This window comes from Lithobates pipiens, unplaced genomic scaffold, assembly GCF_037356315.1.
Source record: "Lithobates pipiens isolate NorthernLeopardFrog02 unplaced genomic scaffold, aLitPip1_a1.2 Scaffold_13, whole genome shotgun sequence".
NCBI lineage: Eukaryota > Metazoa > Chordata > Amphibia > Anura > Ranidae > Lithobates > Lithobates pipiens.
Genome location: NW_027507718.1, coordinates 136,588,790 through 136,602,653, shown reverse-complemented (window position 1 = coordinate 136,602,653; position 13,864 = coordinate 136,588,790). Strand labels below are relative to the sequence as shown.

Below are 13,864 nucleotides of genomic sequence, written 5' to 3'. Positions count from 1 at the left end.
TGACTGATGTGGGGATCCTGTGGGAGGCCTACAAGGCAGTTACCAGAGGTAACCTCATCAAGTATGGATAGATCAAAAGATAACGCAAGGAGAAACTCTCTCCCAACCCCAGCGCTTGAAAGGCTTTGCAAACAGACATCAGACTTACTGAGATACCAAGCCAAAGCAGCCATACAAAGATGCCGAAGACTCAATTATGAGTCTGGAACTAAATGTGGGGGAATGTTGGCCCGATCGTTTAGAGAACAAAAATTTGCTTCATATATCCCTCAAATTATTACACCTCAAAGCAAAAAAGCAGTGCTCCCTAAACAAATTGCCAAGGGCTTTAGATCATTTTTTTCTTCCCTTTACAACTTAGCAGGCCTGTCCCCATCCCAGAAACAGACGACTACATCGCCTCCTCTCAGCTCCCTCAGCTGACCCTGAGGTACAAAAAGATTTGGAAGCACCAATAACCTTAGACCAGGGGTGTCCAAACTTTTTCACAGAGGGCCAGATTTGATGAAGTGAACATGCGCGAGGGCCGACCATTTTGCCTGACATTCTTTGAACCATTAAAATTCGGTCTAAGGCTTCATGCACACGAGACGCAGGTGAAAATTCTGCTCAAAAAAAGCTGAAACGCACGTTTTGCCGCGTTTGCATGCCGCGTTTGCGTTTATAAAGATAACATCATGTAGACCCTCCCCAAGCTCTCAAAGCATGTTTTTTTTTTATATATTTCTGCTATTTTGATCAGAGTGAGCAGCAGCAGCATAGAGAGCAGTTGTACACGTGCATTTCCCTCTCTTTCTGTGGTATATATTTTGAAATGGATCCCATATTGAATATATGTCAGGAAATGCTCCTGATGCTGCTCTTGATGAGACAGCAACGTCGTCGCAAATTTCGTGAGAGGTCCAGAGTCAGAGCTCGTCGATATTGGACCCATCCGTTGATGGGACAGCGAATGTCCGTTGGATATTTCACAAACATGTATGTGCAGCTGCGTACTTACCCCGACAAGTTTTTTAATTTTAGCCGGATGTCCATTTGATCTGCTCTTAGAAAAAGTATGACCTAGTCTGACATTCCTGGACACCAATATGAGAAACAGTGTCACCAGAGGAACGTCTGTTGGTAACTATCAGGTATGCGTATATATTTATAAAATATATTTATCTATAGATGAATTTTTTTCTCTGTCCTTTATTTTTAAGAAAAATAATGTCCATTTATAGCAAATTATCCAATTTTTTAAAATATCTAAAATTTTCTTGTGGCAATTTTTAACATGTTTTCATTATTTCTAATCTAAAACAATATTAAAATAGTTAATTATTTCTTTTTTAATCTTAATATATGTTTTTATTAATTTTTTCAAGTTTCAAATTGTTTTATTTAAAAGTAAATCTATGTTAATTATATTTTTTATAATTGTTTTAAATTTATTATTAGGCAAATTTTTTTATATATTTTTATCGTGAAATATGTACTGATTAATATATTTTAATTCTTTGCTGCTGTATATGGTAGTATAATATTTTTTAATGCCTTATTAAAATATCCAGAATCCTAACCCTAACCATTCATCCTAACCCTAACACTAACCCTAACCCTAAACAACCCTAACCCTTAATCCTAAACAATAACCCTAACGGATAACCACTTACCATAACACCCAACCCTAATGGCCAAATTACATTGCCGCAGATGGTCACAGTTGACTTTGAGGCCATGTATCTCTGATGCAGAAAAGTGCATGACATTTTGCGACCCGACTTTGGGGCCCCCTGTCTCGGGGGCACTTGGTGATAGGATCCTCAAAATTTGGATATGTTGTAGTGCTATAGCCACAGTGTCTGCATACCAAATTTGGGGTTCCTGGCAATAAGTGGCCCCAAGATATGGGCCCCCAAATCGGGTCACAAAATGTCATTCTCAGATCATATTTCTGAGTTTTCAGGTCCAAAAAATTGGGTTCCTTTAAAAACGCATGTAAACGCAAACGCGGCTAAACGCGGTTGCCGCGTTTAGACGCGTTTTGCATCTGAAACGTGGACATTTTGGCGTCTGAACCCATTTTTTTGCTTCTGGAAAAACAAGGTTAAACGCAACTGCATAAAAACGGCAAAAAACGAGACCGTGTGCATGGACACATAGGATAACATTGAAAGAGTTCAGGGGCAGTTGAAAAAAAAAAAAAGTGTCCAACTGCATCTGAACACGCGTTTAACTGCGCCTCGTGTGCATGAGGCCTAAGTGTGTTCGTTCGAACACTAATACACGGCCCAACAAGAATTCTCTTGCCTGTGTGGCTGTGTGTGTTGAAGCGATGAGCTCGGGCGTGTTATTTGGATATACCATATTTATTGGCGAATAGCACGCACCTTCACTTTAAGAGGGAAGTTTCAGGAAAAAACCCTTAAAATTTTAAATAAAAAACTGAAGCAAAATAAGAGTCAATGCCCATCTGCGCGCCCACCATTGCTGGGAATGCACCCACCCTTAGCCAGGATTTCACTCACCATTGCCAGGAATGCAGCCAGGATTTCACTCACCATCAGCCAGGAATGCAGCCACCATTAGCCAGGAATGCAGCCACCATTAGCCAGGAATGCAGCCTTGGAGGGGACATGGAGGGGGCTGGACGAGCGCCGAAGAACAGGAGAATCTCCTGTTTACACAGCGGCCTCTTTAAGAGAAAGTCCCGCCTCCTTTGATGGACAGAACAGTCGTCCAATAGCGGAGACGGGACTTCCTATTACAGAGGCTGCCGTGTAAACAGGAAATACTCCTGTGTGCATGGCGCTCGTACCGCCAGACTGAGACTATATATCTTTTGTGGCCCTGGGAGATTGTCGGGGGCCACAAAAGATATACATGTTTAGATAACCAGGCGGGCCGTTCAAAACCGGTCTGCGGGCCACGTTTGGCCCGCGGGCTGGACTTTGGACATGCCTGACTTACAGAAAGCTTATAATAAGTCTTAATTGTAGGTACCTTGGAAAAAGCCTACACTTGAGGCATTTATTAGATATTCATGAAGCAGGTGCATGCACAGAAGACTCTACAGTCAGGCAACACCGAGTGTGCCAGGATTGCAAAGAGTGATGTACTGTGATGGGGGCTCCTGTGTGCATGCACAATAATGACGTCATCATGGCTCATTTAGGGGGGGTCGGAGAGTGCAAACCCAGAAGGAAGACCAATTGAAGATGCAAGCAATGGGAGCAGTGATAGCTCAGTGCTGGAGGGCTCTATTTCAAAGCAAAGCGTGTCAATGTGCGAACATGCAGTACATACTAGCTAATATGGTACAAACCTGCTGGGATTAGATTAAAAAAAAATAATAATAATAATAAAATAGGGAGTTTAATACCACTTTAAAATAGCATTTTTAGTTTGTGGTGCTCAGTTACAGTTGAAAAGCAACTCCACTTTTGTTGAGAAAAAGAAAACCCATTCCCCTCTGGGTGATCTATGTACATTAACCACTTCAATAGGGCGTCATATGACATCCTTGACTTTGTGTGGGGATATCCGAATGACGCCTGCAGCTACAGGCATTCAAATATTCTTTCCAGCCGGCGATTCTGTGCATTATAAGAATAATCATAGCGGCAGGTCCACCGCTTGATCGTTCTTATAGGCTACAGGAGGGGACTCTTTCTCTCCCCCCAACAGCCATCCGGTGCTTCTCCGGGCTCTCCCGTGCCATCGGGGGCCCAGAAAAAGAATCGTCCATCGCTGAATGACGATAGAGATGACTGGTGACCAGATGGTCCAGTCATCTCTATGACCATAAGAGGCCGGGCGTGACATTATGACATCACTCCAGGGTTCCCAGACGTAAAGAAAGCCACGATCACAGCTATCAGCATGAGATCTGTGAATTTTTTCTCTCGATCTCATGCATTCCAGCCTGGAGGAGAGATGTGGGGTCTTGATCCCACAGCTCTCCATAAAGAGGGCCTGTCAAAATAGACAGGGATGTTTACATTCCTTGGAATAGGAATGAAAGGAAATCAAAAAGGTGTAAAATATAAAATAAATAATATTTAAAAACACCCCTGTGTAGCTCGCGTTCAGAAGTGAACACACACGTAAATCCCACCCACATATATAAACGCCGTTCAAACCACACATGTGAGGTATCGCCGTGTGCGTCAGAGCGTGTGCAACAATTCTAGCACCTCCTCTATAACTCTAAACTGGTAACCTGTAAACATTTTCAAAGTGTCGCCTATGGAGATTTTTAAGTACCAAAGTTTGGCGCCATTCAATGAGCATTTTTAAAGCGAGACATGTTGTTGTTAGGTATCCATTTACTCGGCTTAACATTATCTCACGTTATACCAAAAAATAAAAAATAAATTGGGCTAACTTTACTGTTTTGTTACTTTTTAATTCATGAAACAGTTTTTTTTTTGTTTGTTTATTTAAAAAAAAAAGGTGTTTGAAAAATTGCGCAAATACCGTACAAGATAAAAATTTGCAATGACCGCCATTTTTTCCCTAGGATGTCTGCTAAAATTATATATAATTTGTGGATTCCGAGTAGTTTTCAAGCAAAAAAAAAAATACAAAAAAATTACATGTAGGAGAAAAGTGCCAGAATAGGCCCGGTATTGAAGTGGTTAAAATAATTTAAACAAACTGTGTTCATCTTTGTCCATGTGGAAAGTGCATCTAATGGGAGTGGTTTCATAATTATAAATCAGCTGTTGCACTTGCAGGGTCCTAATGAGGATAACTGCAGGGTCTGCATCCCTTTAGACGTGATTTCTATTGCAAACTACATTTTTGTTGCAGGGGATACTGGAATGCTGACTTGTATTTTAGTGCAGACTTCTGGGAAAATCAGTGAGACAATCACACAAGCAGGAGGACATTCTGTGTATAAGACACCTCTAGGTAGCCATATTGCATTGCATTTTAGAGACAATTACAGAGCTACAAATTGTAAGAAAAGTGTAAATTTTTTATAACATTCAATTACAATTAGGGCTGCAACGATTAATCATTATTATCGATAATGAAAATCGTTGTCAACGATTTTCATTATCGATTAGTTGGTCCGCACCTTCCACTCCTATGTCATCCGTCCTCGGCGGCGCTCTCTGTGACCAGGCACGCACTCGCCGCTGCACGTCAGCGGCGCGCCTCTCCTCGCTGATGTCACGTGACATTCACACAGATCTCAGCCCCGCCTGCTGCTGCCTCGAGGGAACAGAGAGGGCGAGAATCTGTGAGGAGGACACTGAGCCGAGCTGCACACAGAGTGTGAAAAAAAGGTAGCAGCTATCGGCTAAAAGTTGTACCCAGCGCGCGCACACACACACACACACACACACACACACACTTCAGTGCCCCATCATCATTTGCTTTCCTGGGAGGGAGGGGGGGTAAATAGAGCCACATTGGTGCTTCTGCAGGGGGGGGGGGGGAATAATAGTGCCCCATTGGTGTTTCGGGGGGGGGGGGATAGTGCTCCATCATTGGTGTCCCTGGGAGGAGTAGCGCCTCCCGGGGACACCAATGATGGGGCACTATTATTCCCCCCCCCGAAACACCAATGTGGCTCTACTATTCCCCCCCAGAAACACCAATGTGGGGGGGATAGTGCCCCATCATTGGTGTCAGTGGGGGGGGGGGGGAATAGCGCCCCATCATTGGTGTCAGTGAGGGGGGGGGGGGGAATAGCGCCCCATCATTGGTGTCAGTGGGGGGGGGGGGGGAATAGCGCCCCGTCATTGGTGTCAGTGGGGGGGGGGGGAATAGCGCCCCGTCATTGGTGTCAGTGGGGGGGGGGGGGAATAGCGCCCCGTCATTGGTGTCAGTGGGGGGGGGGGGGGAATAGCGCCCCGTCATTGGTGTCAGTGGGGGGGGGGGAATAGCGCCCCGTCATTGGTGTCAGTGGGGGGGGGGGAATAGCGCCCCGTCATTGGTGTCAGTGGGGGGGGGGGGGGAATAGCGCCCCGTCATTGGTGTCAGTGGGGGGGGGGAATAGCGCCCCGTCATTGGTGTCAGTGGGGGGGGGGGGGGAATAGCGCCCCGTCATTGGTGTCAGTGGGGGGGGGGGGAATAGCGCCCCGTCATTGGTGTCAGTGGGGGGGGGGGAATAGCGCCCCGTCATTGGTGTCAGTGGGAGGAATATAGCGCCCCATCCATGGTGTCCATGGTAGGAATAGCACCCCGTCGTTGGTGTCCATGGTAGGGATAGCGCCCCATCCATGGTGTCCATGGTAGGGATAGCGCCCCGTCATTGGGAGGAATAGTGCCCCGTCATTGGTGTCCCTGGGAGAAATAGTGCCCCATCATTGGTGTCCCAGTTTTTTCATTATTACTTTTAAATAAACGAAAAAATTGAACATTACTTTTTTTGGTGATTTTATCTGGATTAATTGAAAAAAATAATCGGCCGATTAATCGATTATGAAAATAATCGTTAGTTGCAGCCCTAATTACAATAGGACTTGAGTTGCAAATTGTATATACAATTTTTTTTCCCCACAAAAGTGGAGTTACCCTTTACATTCTACTTTATGGGGCAGGACCTTTGAATATTTTCTTGATCAACCTGGAATTGGAATCAGAATGCAGTCAGTAAAGTATGAAAAGTTTGCATTCTTGCTCAAAGACAGCAACTCCCTCGGTAGTGAAACCAAAATTAGCCCTGGAGCTTGCACCGTTGAAATCTAAGACACCAACTGCAGCTACCATATATGTATTTCTATTCAAACACACACAAAAACAAAAAACTCTGTCCTGTGAGAAAAAAAAAAGCAAGCACATCATATATTGCAAGATAAATGTCACATCTTCTTAATTCACACAAACTAAAAACTGACTTTTGAAAAAGAAAAACAAAGAACTAAGTCAATACAGCTGAGCCTATAACCGACAGGCAAAACTAGCTGAGATTTTAGACAGACAAGACAGGCAGACGATGACGATCCCAAAAAAAAAAAAAAAAAAAAAAAAAAAAAAACCCTGCGACAGATAATGACACAGAATAATCATGATCACAAAAAGCAGATGGCTGGATACAGCTATAAACCATTACACACAGGACAAAAATAGTAAGAATCACATACCACGACGTAAGCAAACAAACTGCTAATTGGATGAACACACCCACACACATAGATGGAAAATATCCTTCACGCACTATCATAAAGCAAAATATACCAATTCCTTACAAAAAAAGCGAGAACAGGAACATTCATTATTACACCAATGTCTTTGGGTTCAAAGAGCATAGACGATATATAACAAAGTTCTTGCCTGGCTTGTAACATCGAGTGCTCCCTGGGACCAAGATGAATGTATTCTGTACTCTGCTCCATTATATCCATCAGTGCATCCTACCAACTCATGCTTTCCATAGGCATTGTAATGTACCTCCTACATGCATGAGCTATATATTAAATTCTAGGCCCATTAAAAACAAACAAATCTGGGATCACTTGAACAATTATTCTACCAATGTATCTGAAAATCATTATTATGTCAAGTGTTACTTTGCAAAGCACACTGCGCCACATTCTTCCACTTCATATTATTTTAAGAATACTATAATTACCATATTTATTGGCATATAACACGCACAGAGAAAAGTTTCAGGAAAAAAAAAATAAAAATAAAAAAAACTTATATTGTAAATAAGGAACTCTTAAGTAAAATAAAAAGGTCAGTGCCCATCTGCAGCCTAACAAGTGCCATCTATGCAGCCAGATTGATGTCCATCTGCAGCCTAGAGGGGACAGGGGGGGGGGGGGGCGGCGGGACGAGCACAGACAGATTGCATACAATGGGAATCTCCTATGATAGACAAAACAGTGGTCCAATGGCGGCCCAGAAGATGGGACTAACTATTACAGAGGCCACCAAGTCACTGTATATAATCTGACTGCACTCGTCCTGCCCCCCCCCCCCCCCCCCCCGTCCCTTCTGAGGCAGCTAAAACTGAAGTATTGGCGTATAACACGCACATGCTATTTGCACCCAATTTTCATGGTGAAAAAGTGAGTGTTATAAGCCAATAAATACATTATATAAACCTTTTTTTATTGGTTTAGCTAAGAGCAACAACTGCCTTTAGTAGGATGTCAAAGCTGCAGTCAGTGTAGGCAAAAATAAAAAAATACAGAACACAATTTTTACTGGTTAAATATATCATGATTTTTGGTATACCCATTTCTCTGTTGGTAAATATAGTTACATTTGAATTCAATTACATTTCCTACATTTGCCCAATCAATTTTTTTGATCTTTATAAGAGTGCAAATGTTCACCTAGAGTGGACCTAAACCTAAAAAACTGAAGATCTATGTTATAAGAAACATTTAGAAATGTCAACTGTATTCCTCTTGTAAAATGGCAGTGGACTTTGTAGTATGTGCCTTGGTATTCCTCTACCAACATATCTGCAGTGTATGATCTAAGGTACTTTTATGCTGTTCTTAGGAGATTTAAAGTAGTAATTACCAAGCTGCTAGTGGTCTCCTTGCTGGAGGCTCTGGCATGAGGAAGCATTGCCCTGCCTCTACCAATATGGCCACCTCCACCCAGAGAAGCAGTGCAGAACAAGGTCAGTCAGTAGTCTGAAAAAGTTCAGCTGCAGAGAGACCAATGGCAATACTGGCAGCTAGTCCCTTGCCTATCTTTTGGACGCTGCTTTCAAAATTTAGTCCTTCATTAAAGTGGTAGTAAAGTCTTGAAAAAAAGAAAAAAGAAAATAAAAAAAGAAAGAAAGACTTGCCTTAAAAAAGCTCCAGGTTCATGGCTCTGGATAGCTGAATGGCTGAGTCGCAGTGACTTCTCCACATGCACAGGGAAGCCACAATCGCAGCACTCTGACAAGACGACACACTCCATTCTGAGTCCAGTGCACATGTGCCGGTGATGTCACCGGCTGCAGAAATAGTGAATCTCTCTTAAACTGTGTACGTGTTTTTAATATGAAACATTATAACCAAGCTTCCTTCTTAGATCAAAAGGATACACTTCCATTTGTAAAGAAAAAATCTAAACAGTCTGCCAAGTTTTCAACAAGCTGTAAATGCAGGAAGTTTAACCACTTAAAGTCTAAATCTTTTTCTGACACCTCTTTCTTAAGTTAAAATCAATATTTTTTGCTAGAAAATTACTTGGAACTCCCCAGACATATACACACACATTTAATAATTATATATATATTTATTTTTATTTTTTTAAACTTTTTTTTTTATTTTTATAAATTAAATTTTTTTTTTTTTTTTTTAAATTAGGAGCCTAGAAAGCATTGCGCTTACAATCAGTAGATCACAGGTGCAACATATGGTTCCTACAGACTGAGGGTAAGCTGTCTGCTCATACCTTGTACGGGCAAGCAGTTACACAACGACAGCAACCATTAATGAGCTACCCAGTGCTATGGTGGTTAATTAAAAACTATAAAATATCAGATGCAAAGGCTGAGGGTAGTTGTAGTTTTCCCATTCATGGAACTCTATATTTGTGTCAGCCAGTGTCACTAAAAATGTGACAGCGAGTTCAGGGAGAAGATCCAATGTTACGAGCTCCACCCTAAAACTGTGTGGAACATGTAATTTTTACCCATGGCTACAACTGTAAAGTAATACACAAAATATTTAAACAAACAAACAAAAAAAAAAAAAAAAAAAAAAGAAGAAAAACCCACACAAACTTACTTATTGGGATGCTGGAGTTCTTCATGCCCTTTTTAGGGTCCATTTACACTACAGTGTGTGTGTGTGTGTGTGTGTGTGTGTGTGTGTGTGTGTGTGTTGAGTCCACATAAAAACGCAATGACATTTGTATGCTGCAAAGCATTTCAAAATGCACTGAAATACATAATTTTTTTAAACTTCAACTGACTGTTTGTGTGTGTGTTGTGGTGCACTTGGTTGCGTTTACATGATTTTCAATGTCGCAAGGTATGTTTCGGTGCAGGGCAGAAAACAGCGCAACGCTTTGGTGTGGACTGCTCCCTTTAGTGTTTATTCACGGGCATGTGTTGATCGCTATGTGCCAGTGAATCTGGAGTAAACATACCCTAAATGTTAAGCAATAATGTACTGTGCACAGGAAATCTTTAAAGAAAAATACTGGTCTGGGTAGTATTTATAAGGAAGGGTATACTTATAGTCACAAGAACAATGTTGCTCTAGGGTTTAAGAATGTATTGTTGTGTTGAGTGTTGTCTCAATTAAGCTGTCACTTCAGCACCATGGATAGCTCTATGTTGGCGACAACACACAGCACTATTAGCTGTTTACATATTGAGTATCACTTCTGTCAGCACCACAGACAGCTCCCTTACCTGTATATTTGTTTATGTTAGCACTACTGGAATTGAAAGACTAACCTGTAGCACATGGACTTCTATCTTCAAACTACCAATGATTCCCAACAGTGAAAACTGGCATAGGCCCAATATTGATTTTTAAAAAACAGAACAAAAGTAAAACCACATATAATGGACTATCCTAGAACTAAGACAAAAAAATAAAAAAAATATGAAAGCATTTGGATCTTTTTGGTCTTCAAATATGTATTCTGTTAGCAGACCTGAAGAAATACACCTTACATTCATACAAAAAAAAAAAAAAAAAAAAACAACATGATTTTCTTCCTACTCACAGGACTGTTGATATTTTAGCTATGATAAATGATATCTACATGGCAAGCTTAAAAACACAAGATGCCAACTGTATAAAAACTAGCAGAGGACATAGAAGTGTAAACCTGCTATTATCACTGTCAGGATGCTAAACCGTTTACTGCACATATACTTTTTAACTTTATTAGCTGGAACAGTGCAAGGTACTGGATGGTTTTAATAAGGATTACAGATAATTAGCCCATCCACTTACAGAGCATGATGCGTCTGGCTGATTATCTGCAAACATACCTTGAGAAGGATTACTGAATTAAAGACTCTGCTAATCTCAACTGTAAAGTCACTTTTGTGCACTGCAAAGCTGAGGCGTACACATTTAATAACAATACATGGATCCTGAATAGACCACGTAAGAAAACCAGGTGATCCATGGCTGAATCCTAGACAAACATCAAGAACATTGCAACCTTGAACAGCAGCAAAAGAGGGGAGGAGAGAACAGCTAACCCATTCCATGCTGGAGGAGGCCTTAGCTGCAGTAGAGGACCTAGTAAAAGGCATACCCCTCCAAATGTGCTCTTTTGTTGTGACTCATATGGCAAACCGTATGCCCAACTCAAGGATCTGCTTTCACCTCTGATGCTGGCATCTCATTTGGATGCTGCTAGGAATGACTTTGCTGGAAGATGTCAAGGTGTACCCTGCATGGCTCAAGCAGTGTGTGACCGCTGATGGTGCAACCTCACAAGGACAGCAGTGACAATGAAGTTAATAGGCAGGCACTTGTATGTAATGTCATGCACCTCTCTCAGGGGTGATGGTTCTTTGGGGGGCCCATTTACACTTGCAACTGTGGATCACTTTTCAGGCGATACATCTCCTAATGCAACCCTGAATTGCACAGGGTTGACAGATGGTGAGGAGGTGATATGACCTCTCCACACTGTGTTTTAACCGTGTAAATACTGCACCAACTAGCCACAATTGCTTGTGGTTAGGGGGCATTTGCGATGCGTCCATATTCTCTTGAACGGGTCACATTTGACAGTGAATGCAAAAAAGGGTATACTTTATGCATGTATACAAGCCACTCCAGCCGCTGTACTGGGCTAAGTTCACAGTGCTGTGCGCTGCAGATCACAGAAGGGGTCCGGTGTGTCCCTGTTTTCAGGGACGAATCATGCCTGAATTTTTGACTGGATTAAGACCTGAAACGGACCAAAAGATGCACAGGACTGATGCAAGCTGCTCCGCAGCCGCCTCAGAGCTGTGTGAACCAGCTCCGTTGAGAGCCGGTCACAGTCTCCTGACATGCAAACTGGATGCAGAGAAACCTGCTTCCAATATACACTAGTGTGAACACAGCCTTAAAACTGCACCTCAACTTGTTTTACTGCAAAGAAATGTAATCAGCACACCAAGGATTCCTCGAAAAGGTCCAAAGTTTTATTTTCGTGATCACGTGGTAAACATACGCCAATGTTTTGGAGCCACGCAGGGCCCCTTTTGTCAGGCAAGTGAGGTAGCCTGACGAAGGGGCCCTGTGTAGCGCCGAAATGTTGCCGTATGTTTCCCATGTGACCAGAAAAATAAAGCTTTGGACCTTTTTGATGACTCCTTGGTGTGCTGATGATATTTCTTCACTTTGATTGTCCATGGTTTCCAGCTCATGGTCATTACAGCACCCAGCATTACTGAACAGCCATTTTCTTTTATCAAGTAATTTTTAATGTTACGTCCAATTTACAAAAAATAAATAAAAAATACATTTTCTTGAATGTGTGCTTGGGCAAATAGGGTTGCCACCTCATTCCTTTAAACCCGAACACATTATGTACACAGGTTCTGTGGCTGATTAAGGTGGTAATTAAACTCACTTGGTGCCTTATCTGCATTTAATTAGCCTCAGAACCTGTGTAATTCATATGTGTTTGGGTTTAAAGGGATGAGGTGGCAACTCTAGTGGGGAACCTTGCGTTTCAACCCATTTTACCACTCTCCCCGGCTGCAAGTGCGAACAACCTCTTAGGCCTCATTCGAGCCAGTGGGGTTTTTACTACAACAGCATAAGTCAGCCCATTCACTTGAATGGGTTGACCTACATCCCAAAAGAAGCTCCTGCACCTTTTCGGGGGGGGGGGGGGGGGAGCTTTGCACGTTTCCCATGCCGATTACACTTAGTGGCACTGCAAGCGTGGCATGTGTTTTTTCCTTGGACGTGCTGGCGTGAACGTGGCCTTAAAGTGCACAGTGGCACGTTGCGGAGGAGACCACCACACAGATGCCCTGCCCAATGACCTTCTAGTGTCCCTTAGAAAGCAACCTGGAAGAAGAAGGCATGGACAGCACATCCATGCTCAGGAGGGGATGGTGTGAGCTTTCAGAAGACAGGATGGTGGTGAGATCACCTGTAGAAGAGGAGCTGTCATGATGTATGACGATCGAGGTGACCTCTATGTCTCATACGCAGTGCACCTATCCTTCCTCCTCCTCCTCCGTACTACACACAAAGATCACAATGCAACAAGCAGAGGGGAGCTCCAAGGGTGCTAGTAACAAGTCATGTGCCCCCCGTACCTTACCTGAAGTCACTGTACGGGTGTATGATCCAGGCCCCCGCGGATTTCACCCTCTCCTGCTCCCTCTCCACCGCTTTCTGACTGCCGAACATCCGGAGGGAGAACTTGTTGACCCCGGGCTGAAGCATGGCAGAGAGCTGGCGCTGCATGAAGCCCGAGCGGGGCTCCCCTTCTCCGGCCTCGCCATCCTCCGTGTCTTTCCCCGGGGAGGACCCCCGCGGAAGTTCGGTGGAGAAGGACACCTTGTGCTCTCGGGGCGGCGCCTCACAAAGCTCCCGCCTGCACTCCCCATTCGGGCTGCCTTTGCCGGTGCCCGGAGTTCCCGCTGAGCTGCATGGGCTGCGGGTGCCCCTCCTCCCCGCCGCCCGGGACTGTTGCTGCTCCTCAGGCGTCGCGGCTGCCTCCACTCCTCTCATCCCCGCAGCGATGGAGCCACCGCTGCCGCCTCCCCGCCCGTCCATGGCAGCGGGGACCTGCGGAGTGAGCAGAGGGAGCGACCGCGGGGCGGGGGCACTCCAGCGGGCGGGTGCTAAAATCACAGCGGACCAATGTTCAACAAGGTGGGCGGTGGATGATGTGCGCGTCCAATCCAGGCGAGAGGAGCGCATTGCCGAGATGCTCCCTATGACTGCAGGTTGGGCTCATGGATATTAGGGTGGGACAAAGAAGCCAA

At 43.8% G+C, this 13,864-nt stretch overlaps 1 protein-coding gene across 1 annotated transcript in view; it reads right to left on the bottom strand.

The window, feature by feature from the left end:
* Positions 1 to 13,706, bottom strand: part of HCN2 (hyperpolarization activated cyclic nucleotide gated potassium and sodium channel 2) — a 206,062-nt gene extending 192,356 nt beyond the window's left edge. The window contains exon 1 of the mRNA XM_077475629.1: positions 13,195 to 13,706. Coding sequence (XP_077331755.1) covers positions 13,195 to 13,652 — 458 coding nt within the window. The 5' untranslated portion in view covers positions 13,653 to 13,706. The remainder of the gene's footprint in view (positions 1 to 13,194) is intronic.
* Positions 13,707 to 13,864: the final 158 nt, after the last annotated feature.